This window comes from Pogoniulus pusillus, chromosome 17 (assembly GCF_015220805.1).
Source record: "Pogoniulus pusillus isolate bPogPus1 chromosome 17, bPogPus1.pri, whole genome shotgun sequence".
Lineage (NCBI taxonomy): Eukaryota > Metazoa > Chordata > Aves > Piciformes > Lybiidae > Pogoniulus > Pogoniulus pusillus.
Genome location: NC_087280.1, coordinates 3,003,899 through 3,017,499, shown reverse-complemented (window position 1 = coordinate 3,017,499; position 13,601 = coordinate 3,003,899). Strand labels below are relative to the sequence as shown.

General features: G+C 58.2%; 1 protein-coding gene across 4 annotated transcripts; it reads right to left on the bottom strand.

Annotated features, from left to right (window-relative positions):
- Window positions 1–557: 557 nt before the first annotated feature.
- On the bottom strand, window positions 558–6,262 carry ISLR2 (immunoglobulin superfamily containing leucine rich repeat 2). 4 transcript variants are annotated; one of them, XM_064157250.1, is made up of 3 exons: window positions 6,209–6,262; window positions 5,662–5,752; window positions 558–4,918 (listed from the first exon to the last, which is right to left on the bottom strand). In XM_064157250.1, exon 3 carries the CDS (start codon window positions 4,910–4,912, stop codon window positions 2,807–2,809), a length of 2,106 nt encoding a protein of 701 aa, XP_064013320.1. In that variant the 5' UTR covers window positions 4,913–4,918; window positions 5,662–5,752; window positions 6,209–6,262; the 3' UTR covers window positions 558–2,806. The 4 variants fall into 4 exon arrangements, with proteins under 4 accessions (XP_064013320.1, XP_064013323.1, XP_064013321.1 ...); XM_064157253.1 differs by lacking the exon at window positions 6,209–6,262 and adding an exon at window positions 6,052–6,070; XM_064157251.1 differs by lacking the exon at window positions 6,209–6,262 and adding an exon at window positions 6,048–6,066.
- Window positions 6,263–13,601: the final 7,339 nt, after the last annotated feature.

Below are 13,601 nucleotides of genomic sequence, written 5' to 3'. Positions count from 1 at the left end.
CTCAGTGAGGCTTCAGGAGCCACCCATGGATGCTGGAGGGTGGGTGACTACTCCCACTGAAGCACAGGGACGCTAGGAGGGCATGTGGCTTCGGAGGTGTAGATAAGAAAAGCAATCAAAGGCAGCCTTAAATCTTCACCCTGTAACTGCAGCTTAAATCATCAGCGCCGGGAGAGGGAGGACAAATCCATCAGGGACCTTCTCGGCTCCTGAGTCTTGGGGATGGGGGTGTCTGGGGGACCAAGGTGACACTAAGACCTGCTCATGAGGCTGGGAACACAGCCGTGGGTGTAGGTGGTCGTGTACGAGAGTCAGGGATGTAGAGTCCCGTCCGTAGGGTCACGTCTGCAGAGCCCTGTCTGTAGGGTGGGGTACACTCATCACCACCCACCTCCTCCGGTCCTCTTGGCCTTACCGGGCTGCACCGAGAGCTGCGAGCCCGGGGGCAGTGATGGGGAGGACCAAGCGCATCCCAATCTCTCCGTCTCCGCCGAGCGAATCCCAAACCCTTCCCCCCCCCTCCCCCGGCCCCGATCTCCATCAAGCACAGACCCAGCTCCACTTTCAATCCCTTTTATTGACTCTTTCACAGACAGAAGCTCGCAGAAAGGCGCCCGCGGCTCTCGCCGCTCCCGGGGCTCCCGGAGGAAGAGGGAAGCGGCGGAGATTTCTCACCTCCCGGCTCCAAATCCCACTGCCACCCCCCCCTAATACCATAAACCCCCCCACCAGCAGCACGGGCGCGTCTACGGCACAGACACTTGGCTACAAGGCTACTCTACCCAACACACATCGAGGGGCCCCGCCGGACCAGGGAGGGATGGGGGGAACGGGACGAGGACGGGAGTCGGGATGGGACTGGGGGCTGACCCCTGCTACCCCGGGGAGCGGGCGGGGGGGGCGGAGCTGTCCAGCCCCGCCGGTTACTGAACGGTTCCGGCACCGGGGAACGCACGGCGGAGCCCCGGTACTCACCGGGCAACGGAGGGGGATCCTATCGGGAAGTCCCTGTACCCACCGGGCAGCGGCGGTGCAGGGGGTTGGTGGTACCGGAGAGTCCCAGCGCCCACCGGGCAGCAGCAGGGCTCGCACCTCGGCATCCACCGGCAGCGGAGGAAGGGTCGTACCGGGAAGCAGCAGTGGTCACCGGGCAGCAGCAGGGATGGCAGCAGGCATCCACCCGGCAGCGGAGGAGGGGAGGATGGAACTGAGGAGTCCCGGTGCCCACTGGGCAGCGGAGGAGGGGAGGATGAAGCTGCGGAGTCTCGGTGCCCACTGGGCAGCGGAGGAGGGGAGGATGAAGCTGCGGAATCCCGGTGCCCACTGGGCAGCGGAGGAGGGGAGGATGAAGCTGCGGAATCCCGGTGCCCACTGGGCAGCGGAGGAGGGGAGGATGGAACTGCGGAGTCCCGGTACTCGCTGGGCAGCGGAGGAGGGGAGGATGAAGCTGCGGAGTCCCGGTGCCCACTGGGCAGCGGGGGGAGAATCGTACGGGCGAGCCTCGGTACCCACCGAGCAGCAGCGGGGCTCGCACCGCGGCACCACTGAGCGGCGAGGGAGGTGGAGATGGAACTAGGGAGTCTCGGTAGCCACCGGGCAGCGGCGGAGCTTGCACCTCCGGACCCACCGAGAGGCGAAAGAGCCGGGAATAGCACCGGAGAGCCCCCGTACCCACCGGGTTGCAGTGTGGCTCTCAGCCTGGCACCCACCGAGAAGCCCTGGAACACACCGCGGAAAATAGGCATTGAACGGAGCGCTACGGACATCCGCCGGGGAGTGGCGGAGACTTGGACCGAAGCACGGCGGGAACCTACCCGGGATGCAGCGGGGACGGGGAAGCGGAGAGGATAACGCCGAGGAGCGATGGAGAGACCACATCAGATGAGGCTGGGTTCACAAGAGGGGCTCGGTGGGGTCGGACCGGAGAACGAAGGAGACTCGGTGGGAACTGAGAAGTAGAGAGACTGAACCGAGGAGTGAAGGGAACCCACCGGAGAGCGGCGGGGATGGCGCCGAAGCGTGGAAGTGACCCGCCGGGGAGCGGCGTGGAGCCGATAACGGAGGATAACGCCGAAGACTGGCGGGGACAGCACCGGGCTGTGACAAGGCTCCCACCGAAACTCAGTGCGGATCGATAGGACCAAATCGGGGAGCGATGGGACCGAACCGGGGAACGGAATGGACTCACCGGGGGACCCAGGGAGCGGCGGGAACTCACCGGGGAGCGGCGGGAACTCACCGGGGACTGAACCGTTTCCAGAGAGAAAAAGGTCTGGGGATAGGGGGATTTTTTCCCCCCCTTTTACCGTGTTTCCTCCCCTCGCTTTTTCGTTTTCGTCCTTTTAAAGGGAAGGCAACCACAGGGCCAGCGGAGGGCAGAGGCGGGCAGGGGAGCGGGAGTCGTTGCGGTGATGCTGCCGAGCGGAGAGAACGAGGATCGCCGGTACCCCAAAAACGAAAACGAAAGCAGGGCAAAACCCGCCCGCATCCAGCATCCCCGGGGCAAAACCTCTTCCCCGGGGACCTGCCGCCTGAGGGAGGAGGAGGAGGAGGAGGAAGAGGAGGACGGACAGGTCGGCGTCGCTGAGGATGCTTCGGTTTGGGTTGGAAAGGACCTTCGAGATCATCTCGTTTCAAGCCTCCTGCCATGGGCAGGGACGCCGCCCGCTTGACCAGGTTGGCTGCTCAAGGCTTCTTGAGCAGAGAAAAGCAGCTACCAGTGCCCCGGGGAGGGGGCTTCGGTGGGGAGATGGGGACCGGGGGTGAAAGGGAGGGGGTTGCGGGGAGGGGAGGAGGCGGGGGATGCTCAGCGGGGACGCTGCCGATAGTTGCCGTTGATCTCCTGGGAGATGGTGACCGCCTCGGCGCCCAGCGGCAGCCTGTCGCTGTACTCGGAGCGCACCTCGAACTCCTCGCCGTTGGCTTTGGATTGCGACTCCACCATGGAGCTGGCCGCCACGCTCTCCTCTCGCTCCAGCTCCCCAGCTCCTTCGGTTTCTCTCCTCCTCCTCCTCCTGCCTCCTTCATCCTCCTCCTCTTCGTCGTCGTCGTCTTCTTCCTCCACCTCTGCTTCGCCCACCTCACTGAGGTTGTAGTTCTTCTCGGACTCCAGGTAGGAGATGCGAGGGTCGAAGTCGGCAGCCATGTGCTTCTCCATCTGGTCCGGGTTCTGAGCCTTCATGATGAGCTTGTAGGTCTTGCCTTGGTACTTAGAGAGGAGGTGACACCACGTTGCCCCCATCAGGGGTAAAGTGGCCAGCACCAGCAAGAAGATGCTCACCACCACGATAATGATGAGCGAAGGGATCTCTTTTTTGGTGGTGAAGACCACTTGGACCTGGCAGTCCTCCCCCAGGTAGGTGAGACACACAGAGTAGTTGGTGCCAGGATTCAAGCCCTGGAACCAGTACGAGTTCACCCCTTCCTCAATCTTGGACCACTGCACCAAGGCATGGCCCTGGCTGCTCTCCTGGCACAGGTAGAGCATCCTGAGGTGGACCTTCTCAGGTTGCAGGTAGGTGGGCGTGAGCTGTACCCGGGCATCCCGCTCGGACACGTCTAAGGCGATCACCCCCAGGTCAAACGTGTGCTGCTTGAAGTCACCGCTCTGGTTGAAGGCGTGGTTGGAAATGTACTTGCTGCTTTGCGCGGAGCCGCATCTCTTCTCGAAGGGTGGAAGCTGGAAAGGGACTCGCCCCTCTCCTGTGGCCTCCGTCCCAGCTGCCGAGGACGGTTGGCTCTGTCGGGTGGGACCCCCGAAGGGTTTGCTCCTCTCATCCGGCATGAGCACGCTGTTTTTCGCTCCTTTGGCCCCGGGCTTCTTGTCACCTGGTTGTGCTTTGCCCCCCAGCGGGTCCCTGCCGGGTTGCAGCGGGTATTTCTGACTGCCCGCCACAGCCACGTTGACCGAGGTCTGATTGCTGCCCATTTCGTTGGTGGCCAGGCAGGTGTAGGTGCCCTCTTCCCGTTTGCTCAGGTGGGGGATCACCAATGTGCCGTTCTTGAAGACCAAGAAGCGCTCAGGCTCTTCTCTGGGCAGGTCCTTCCCAGCCGTCTCCTTCGGGTTGCCGTCGAGCTGCAAGGTTTGGCTGGAGGTGCGGATCTTCCAGCTGACTTCGGGCGGCGGGGTGCCCGTCACGGCACAGTGCAGGGTCAGGGTGAAGCCGTCAAAGAGCTCCGTGGTGTCCAGGTTGGGGTAATAGGTGAGCTGCACGGTAGGGGAGGTGCACTGAACGTCCGGGATCTTCCCCACCGGCACTCCCCGGAGCTGCTCCGGCAGGGCGCAGGCGATGGAGTCCTTCTCGGGGATGGAGATGAGGGTGCTGTCCATCCACTTCTTCAGCCACTGGAGCTTGCAGGAGCACTCGAAGGGGTTGTTGTAGATCTGCAGGTGGGAGAGGGAACTGAGCGAGTCGAAGATGCCCTCGGCGAGGGCGGTGAACTTGTTGTTGTTGATGCGTAAGGACCGGAGGTCCTTCAGGGTGTGGAAAGCTCCCTGAGGCACCGAAGCCATGTGGTTATTGTTCATCTTGAGCAGCTGGAGAGCGCTGAGGTTGTAAAGGTCCTGCCAGGGGAAATCCACGATCTGGTTGTGGCTGACGTCGAGGTTTTTCAGCTGCACCAGGATGGCGAAGGTCCCGGGCTCGATGGAGCGGATCTCATTGTGTGCCAACCAGAGCGAGGTCACCTGGGTCACCTCCACGAAAGAACGCTGCTGCAGGGAGGTGATCTTGTTGGCCGAAAGGCTGAGGGTGGTCACGTTAGAAGGCAAGCCCGTGGGTACCACTTGGAGGTCCTTGTAGGCGCAGTCGGCGAACTGATGCGCGTACTTGTCCACACAAGCGCAGGGCTCCGGGCACGCCCGGGCCAAGCCCAGCAGGGCCACCAGCCCCAGGGCTAGCAGCGGGGCCATCTCCGCCTGTCAAAGCACACAGGGGACTCTCAGGGCTCCTGATGCTTCTCCCCCACCCCTCTGCCGGTGCCCGATCCCCACCTTGCGAAGGGAGGGAGTGGCGGGGCCGTGCCCCATTGTCTCTGCCTGGCTCCCCCGGGCTGCGCCCCCTGTGCCCCTCGCTCCTTCTCAGCCCCTCTGCTCCTTTCCCCCCTTCTCTTTCGTTTTCCTCCTTTTCTCCTTCGCTCGCCTCTTCCCACCCTTCTCTCATTCTTTTTTCTTGTCTTATTCCTCTTCTCCTTCCCTCTCCGACCCCCCCCCCCCGCCCCCAAATTTTTCCTAATTTTCTTTCTCACCTATTAAAAAAAAATATTTATTTCTCTTTGCTATTTTGCTCCTTCGATTCTTTTCTCTCTCCCTCTTCCCACTTTTCTCTCTCCCTTCTCCATCTCTCCTTATTTTCCCCCTTCACCCGAGCAAAAAAATAAAAACCCCAAACCAAAATAAAAGGAAATAAAAATTCAGGTTTATTTTCCCCTCTAATTTCCAAAATGATTTATTTATATTTTCTTCCCCCCCCTCCTTCCAGTCTTTTCTTTCTCCCTCTTCCCACTTTTCTCCCTCCTTTCTCCCACCCCCCCCCCACCCCCCGCCTCTTCCCTAATTCTTCTCTGTTTTCCCTGATCCCCAACCCACTCCCTTCTCGCCTTCCCCACCCCCCCCGCCCCCGCCCCGGGGTGGGAGTGGGGGAGGTGTACCCCGCACCTTACCCCTTTCTAAGTGGCGTGAAGCAGCCCGCAGCGCTTCTCCTCGTCTTTACCGCTCCTCAGCATCCTCCTCCGGCAGCTCCGTCCCCTTCAGCTGAGGAGGAAGCGACTGTGAGGGGAGAGGTGATGAGGTAGAGGACCCCCACCCGAACACACACAACCCCCCCCCACACACACACTCCTTCTTCCCAATCCCTGCCTCGGCCGGGTTGAGCTGCCAGCCGGAACGGGGCCGGCCGGGCACTGGGGCTGGCGAGACGCTGAGGAAAGGGAGGAATTAGCATTTCTCCAGCCTCCCCCCCACCCCCCCCCTCACCCTCTCCCCTCCCCTACTCCGCACGCTGCCCCCTCCCTCCTCACCATCCCCCTTTTCCCATCCCACCACCCACCCACCGCCGCCTTTCGCCAGCCTTGAGCCGGGGACGCAACCGATTCCTTCCAGGGGAGGGCACGACAACATTTCCCCCCCTCCTCCCAACCTCTCCACCTCCATCCTTCCATCCTCCTCCCCCCCCCCCCCCAAAAAAAAAGAACCCATCTCATAATTAACCATAATTAACGCCGAGTGGGGACGAAACCGTCTCCATCCCTGGGAGGACACCACAACCCTCCCCCTCCTCCTCCTCTCAGATCATAATTAACCATAATTAAAGCCCTCCCCGCGCAGCAACGAGTACAACTCACACGCATTTGGCAGCAGCCATCATCCAGCACACCCCACGCTCCCTTCCTCCCCTCCCCGCACTGTTTCCAGCCTTCCCTCCAGGTCCTCCCCCCACTCCGAGATCCGCTTCACGCCGCATCTCCGAGAGCCGCCAGGATGCCGTCGGGGGGCAGATGAAGGACCTGGCTCCCCTCATCCTCCCGGGACATCATCCCGGGTGATGTGACCGACAGAAACCAGCCTCAGGTCCCAGCCTAGACCTGCCAGCAGGGCGCAGCGCGGTGCGGTGCGGTCTATCCGCCCTCCCTTCCCTCCCCATCCGCGCATCCCCAGCGCCGGTCGTTGCCAGAGGTGTGCGGGATGTACCCTCAGCCCCTTCTGCTTGGATGCAGAAAGCTCTTTGAAGCGTTTGAGAGGAGGGGTGGAGGGAAGCACAGGGTGGAGCTGTTGGGGGATGCCCGGGACGGGACCGTTCTCCTTCATCTTCCTCCGGAAGGGTTTTAACCCTCGGGAACGCAGCGGTAAAGTGGTGGTGCTCTTCTCTCTGCCGTCGTGCCTCGACGCGGGGCTCTCTTCGCACCCTTCTCGCCCTCCCCAGTGAAGACTCTGCCCCTCAAATGCCCCCTCCTCCCCCCTCTCTCCCCTTTGATCCTCCACCGCCCGTGCTGGGAAACCCGAGACAGGATTGATTGGGTGAGTGGCATCGATTCCTGCCTCCCATCATTCCCCAACCCCGGCCCCAAGCCTGCATCCCTCCATCCCAACCCCACCGGCAGCATCGCTGGGGAGGGGGTGAGGGAGGTGGAGGAGCTTGTGAGGGATGGAGGGGGTCTCCAAGCAGAGTAAAAACCTGCTTAACTCTCCCTCCCCCCAGGGAGAAGCCCAGCTTGGGACCCTCACCCCGATGCCACAGGGATGGGCAAGTTGTGCCCAAGAGCACAGGGGTGGGGGTGTTGAAGGTGAGGATCATGGGTGGTGAGGCAGGGAGGGGAAGATGGTTGACAGCAAGGTGCCAGAGCTGACCTTCCATGCTGGCTCCAGGCATCTCCATCATCTCAGGAGCCATAGCCAAAGTCCTCCCTCCCCCCCTCCCACCCTTCTCAGTCTGATTCATAGATCACAGAATGAGTTGGGGCAGAAGGGACCCTGAAGGTCATCCAGTTCCAAGCCCTCTGCCATGGGCAGGGACATCTCCTACCAGCCCAGACTGCTCAAGACCTCATCCAACCTGACCAGGGAGACAACCTCCTGACCAGGGAGACAACCTCCTGGCCAGGGAGGCCTCCTTGGGCAACCTGTTCCAGTGTCTCACCACCTTTACTGCTGCCTGGTACCCAAAGACCACCTTGGCCAAAGTGGTCAATGCCTCAGTTTCTCTTCAGCCCTGTGTTGGGAGGGTGGTTGCTGACACCCAAGAGGTGGTTGAGCTGCTTGGGGGGTGGTCAACAAACCTACCATTTCCATGCCAGTGAACCAAGAGTGGCCAAAGTGTTGCACTGTGGCCACCTACACCACCATGCCCCCAGCCCTGCACTGATATGGCTCAGTCCAACTGATATGGCTCAGTCCAACTGATATGGCTCAGCCCAACTGGCACCCCCAGGATGGAAAGGAAAAAATCATGGACTCAGGGAATCATTTTGGTTGGAAAAGGCCTCCCAGATCAATTCTCTACCTCTACCAAGGTTGGTGCTAAACTGTGGCCCTCAGCTCTGTAGCTTTGAACCTCCTTCCAGGCATGGAAGGATTCAACCTCTTCCCTGGGCTGCTTGTGCCAAGTGGTTCAGACATCTAAGAGGGCAGCACTTCCAAGCTTCCCTTCCTGCTGGAGCTGCTGTCATCACCTCAGTATCTTCAAGAGCTGAGCCATGACTCATGCCCTTCCCACCCCTGCAGCTGGTTGCTCACCCCAGAGTGCCCTCACCCTGCCCATGGTACCCTGCCCTGAGCTTTGGTGCCCTGTGGCTAAGGGAAATTACAGCATCAGACATCTGCTGCTGTGCTTGTCAGGAGGTTTGTGCCCTCGTTTTGCTCGCTTCTGGAATGTTCATGGGCTGCTGACTTCTCCTGAGCACCATAGAATAAAATCCTGAGGTTGATAGGGCAGCACCTTGGGGGCTCAGTACCTCCAAGCAGCCAAATTACATCCCCCACACTGCTCCTCACCCTCATGGAGCAGCACTTTGGGGCCTCAGCACCTCCAAGCAGCCAAATTACATCCCTACACTGCTCCTCACCCTCATGGGGCAGCATCTTGGGGGCTCAGCACCTCCTAGCAGCCAAATTACAGCCCCACACTGCTCCTCAGCCCTCTTGGGGCAGCATCTTGGGGGCTCAGCACCTCCAAGCAGCCAAATTACATCCCCCACACTGCTCCTCACCCTCATGGGGCAGCACTTTGGGGCCTCAGCACCTCCAAGCAGCCAAATTACAGCCCCACAGTGATCCTCAGACCTCTTGAGGCAGCATCTTGAGGGCTCAGCTCCTCCAAGCAGCCAAATTACAGCCCCACACTGCTCCTCACCCTCATGGGGCAGCATCTTGAGGGCTCAGCACCTCCAAGCAGCCAAATTACAGCCCCACACTGCTCCTCACCCTCATGGAGCAGCACTTTTGAGGCTCAGCACCTCCAAGCAGCCAAATTACAGCCCCACACTGCTCCTCACCCTCATGGGGCAGCATCTTGAGGGCTCAGCACCTCCAAGCAGCCAAATTACAGCCCCACACTGCTCCTCACCCTCATGGGGCAGCACTTTTGGGTCTCAGCATCTCCAAGCAGCCAAATTGCATCCCCACACTGCTCCTCACCCTCATGGGGCACCACTTTTGTGGCTCAGCACCTCCAAGAAGCCAAATTACAGCCCCACACTGCTCCTCAGCCCTCTTGAGGCAGCATCTTGGGGGCTCAGCACCTCCAAGCAGCCAAATTACAGCCCCACACTGCTCCTCACCCTCATGGGGCAGCATCTTGGGGGCTCAGCACCTCCTAGCAGCCAAATTACAGCCCCACACTGCTCCTCACCCTCATGGGGCAGCATCTTGAGGGCTCAGCACCTCCAAGCAGCCAAATTACAGCCCCACACTGCTCCTCATCCTCATGGGGCAGCACTTTGGGGCCTCAGCACCTCCAAGCAGCCAAATTACAGCCCCACAGTGATCCTCAGCCCTCTTGAGGCAGCATCTTGAGGGCTCAGCACCTCCAAGCAGCCAAATTACAGCCCCACACTGCTCCTCACTATCATGGGGCATCACTTTGAGGGCTCAGTACCTCCAAGCAGCCAAATTACAACCCTACACTGCTCCTCACCCTCATGGAGCAGCATCTTGGGGGCTCAGCACCTCCAAGCAGCCAAATTACAGCCCCACACTGCTCCTCACCCTCATGGGGCAGCACTTTTGGGTCTCAGCATCTCCAAGCAGCCAAATTGCATCCCCACACTGCTCCTCACCCTCATGGGGCACCACTTTTGTGGCTCAGCACCTCCAAGAAGCCAAATTACAGCCCCACACTGCTCCTCAGCCCTCTTGAGGCAGCATCTTGGGGGCTCAGCACCTCCAAGAAGCCAAATTACAGCCCCACACTGCTCCTCACCCTCAAGGAGCAGCATCTTCAGAGCTCAGCACCTCCAAGCAGCCAAATTACATCCCTACACTGCTCCTCACCCTCATGGGGCAGCACTTTGAGGGCTCAGCACCTCCAAGCAGCCAAATTACAGCCCCACAGTGATCCTCAGCCCTCATGGAGCAGCATCTTGGGGGCTCAGCACCTCCAAGCAGCCAAATTGAATCCTCACACTGCTCCTCACCCTTCACTGCTGCACATCCCAGGCTCCCCATCCTGCCACGGGGCTGCAGGACCACGGATCATGATCCTGCATGGCACTGGGAGACAAAAGGACTGCAAAGTTGCTTGGAGGAGCATGGAAGTAGGTTACAAAGCCCCAGGGACGTGGCTGACACGAGGAGGACTCTTTGTTTTCTGCCTTGGCTGCTCTCCACTGCACTCTGCTGAGCTCTTCCCAAGATGCCTTCATTCATCATGCAGGAGGAAGAAGCTGAAGTGTCCTAGATCGAGTGGCAGCTTCTGGGTGTGCCAGAAGTGGGTCAGGGGACGTGTGGCAGGGTGGTTAAAGTGGTGCTCTTTGTGCTCCTGGGCACTTGGGAGGGCATCACAGCTCCTGCTCAGAGCTCTCCAGTGGGTACCAAACGTGGGGCTTGTGGCACTGCTTATGCTCAGCAGGGGGAGAGGCCCAGGGGGAGGGGGGAGGGAGGGATGGGTGGAGGGTGGGTGGGTGGCTGCATGCATGGCTGGGTGGGTGGATGGATGCATGGATGCATGGATTGAGGGATGCATGGATTGAGGGATGCATGGATTGAGGGATGGATGGATTAGAGGGAGGGATGGATGGATGGATGGATGGATAGATGGCTGCATGGATTGAGGGATGGATGGATGGATGCATGCATGCATGGATTGAGGGATGGATGGATGGATGGCTGGCTGCATGGATTGAGGGATGGATGCATGGATGCATGCATGCATGGATTGAGGGATGGATGGATGGCTGGCTGCATGGATTGAGGGATGGATGGATGAATGGATAGATGGCTGCATGGATTGAGGGATGAATGGATGGATGGATGAATGGATGGATGGATGCATAGATGGATGGATGGCTGTATGGACTGAGGGATGGATGGATGAATGGATTGAGGGATGGATGGATGGCTGTATGGATTGAGGGATGGATGAATGGGTAGATGGATGCATGGATTGAGGGATGGATGGATTGAGGGATGGTTGGATGGCTGCATGGATTGAGGGATGAATGGATGGATGGATCTGTGAGGTCTCTTCCAACCCTGATGATACTGTGATACTGTGATACTGTGATATGGATGGATAGATGGCTGTATGGATTGAGGGATGGATGGATGAATGGATGAATGAATGGATGGCTGCATGGATTGAGGGATGGCTGCATGGATGGATGGATGGATGGATGGATTGAGGGATTGAGGGATGCATGGATTGAGGGATGGATGGATGAATGGTTGGGTAGATGGATGAATGGTTGAATGGATACATGGATGAATGGATGGATGCATGGATGGAGGGAGGGATAGATGGATGGATTGAGGGATGAATGGATGGATGGATGGATGGGTGGGTGGACAGAGGGATGCATGGGTGGATGGATGGATGAAGGGATGGGTAGATGGATAAATGGTTGAATAGATACATGGATGAATGGATGGATGCATGGATGGAAGGAGGGATGGATGGATGGATGGATGGATGGATGGATGGATGGATGGATGGATGAAAGGAAGGAAGAGCAGGCTCTGATGCTGTCAGCCTTCCCTCACACTACACCTACCTGAACCCCTGGCACTCTAAGTTTCAGCAAGCTCCTAAGCAAGTAGAAGCTCCTGCCAAGGAGAAGCTGGGCTGAGTGGCCATGCCTACAGCTAGTGGTGACCATCATGGCCCTGGGGACATGGATCCCACTGGTAGAGATGAAACCAACCTGCCAGCTGGAAGAATCAATGCATCACCACTGTGGGCAGTGAGGCTTTCCTGCTTCACACCATTCATCTCCAAGGGGAGTCTGAAGGAGGAGACCTCCTCACCAGCTCAGGGGCATTGACTGTTTAAGGAAGAGAAAGCCAAGCCTTCAATTTGGGGGCTTCTCCCCACCCAAACCAGCTCCTCCAGGAACAGCTGAGCCAGCACCTTGGGAGCATCCTGGCTACAGGATGTGGTTGGCCAGAGAGGATGTGGCTTCTCCTTGCTGCAACTCAGCTTTGCCTTAGCTTCCCCAAAGACCAATCCTGAGCACCTTGCCCTTGCTCCTTATGCCCATGGGATGCAGATCCCTGGTGAGGCTTAGTTAGAAATACCATCCAGGTAGCATCTCTCTCAGGCTTGTCAAGGTGAATGCTGAGAGGAGAAGCTAAGAGAGTTGGAGTTGTTCAACTGGAGAAGAGAAGGCTCCAGGGAGACCTTCTGGTGGGGAGGTCATAAAGCTGGGGACAGAGTTTTGACTGATGTGACAGGACAAAAGGGGTGAGGGTTTGAAACTCAAAGAGGGAGATTCAGACTGGAGAGGAGGAAGAAATGTTTGCCACTGAGGGAGGTGTTGGTCCTGGCCCAGGTGCCCTCAGAAAGGTGGAGATGTCCCATTCCAGGTCAGATTGGTTGTAGCTCTGAGCAACCTGCTCTAGCATAGAGCCATAGCATGGTTTGAGTTAGAAAGGGACCTCAAAGGTCATCTACTTCCAGCCCCTGCCACGGGCAGGGACACTTCCCACTAGCCCAAGTTGCTCAAGGTCTTGAACACCTCCTGCAGGGATGAGGCATCCACAACCTCCCTGGGCAACCTGTGCCAGTGTCTCACCACCCTCACTGGCAGGGGTTTCTTCCTCATCTCCAGTCTCAATCTCCCCTCTCCCAGCTCAAATCCATTGTCCCTCATCCTGTCACTGCCAGCCCTTGTCAAAAGTCCCTCCCCAGCTCTCCTGTAGCTCACTTCAGCTACTGGCAGGCTGCTCTAAGGTCTCCCTGCAGCCTTTTCTTCTCCAGGCTGAACAGCTCCAACTCTCCCAGACTGTCCTCAACCCTCTGATGATCTTTGTGGCCTCCTCTGGACCCTCTCCAACAGATGCTTGTTGTGCCAAGGGCTCCAGAGCTGGACACAACACTCCAGGTGGGTCCTGCTCTGAAGATATCCCTGTTGCCAGCAGGGCACTTTGAAGGTGTCTGAGGTTGGTCTGGATGACTCTTAGAGGTCCCTTCCAACTTAAGCACTCTGAGGGTTTGTGCTTCTATGATGATCTTAGAGGTCTCAATCATCTTAGAGGCCTCAATCATCTTAGATGATTCAATGATCTTAGAGGTGTCAGTGATCTTAAAGGTCTCAATGATCTCAGAGGACTCAATGATCTTAGATGACTCAATGATCTTAGAGGACTCAATCATCTTAGAGGTCTCAATCATCTTAGATGATTCAATGATCTTAGAGGTGTCAGTGATCTTAAAGGACTCAATGATCTCAGAGGTCTCAATGATCTTAGAGGACTCAATCATCTTAGAGGTCTCAATGATCTTAGAAGTGTCAATGATCTTAGAGGACTCAACAATCTTAGAGGACTCAATCATCTTAGAGGTCTCAACCATCTTAGAGGTCTCAACCATCTTAGAGGTCTCAATGATCTTAGGGGACTCAGTGATCTTAGAGGTCTCAATGATCTTAGGGGACTCAATGATCTTAGAGGT

Coding starts and splice junctions, on each gene's coding strand:
- ISLR2 (XM_064157250.1), bottom strand. CDS start 4,912: ATGGCCCCGCTGCTAGCCCTGGGGCTGGTGGCCCTGCTGGGCTTGGCC.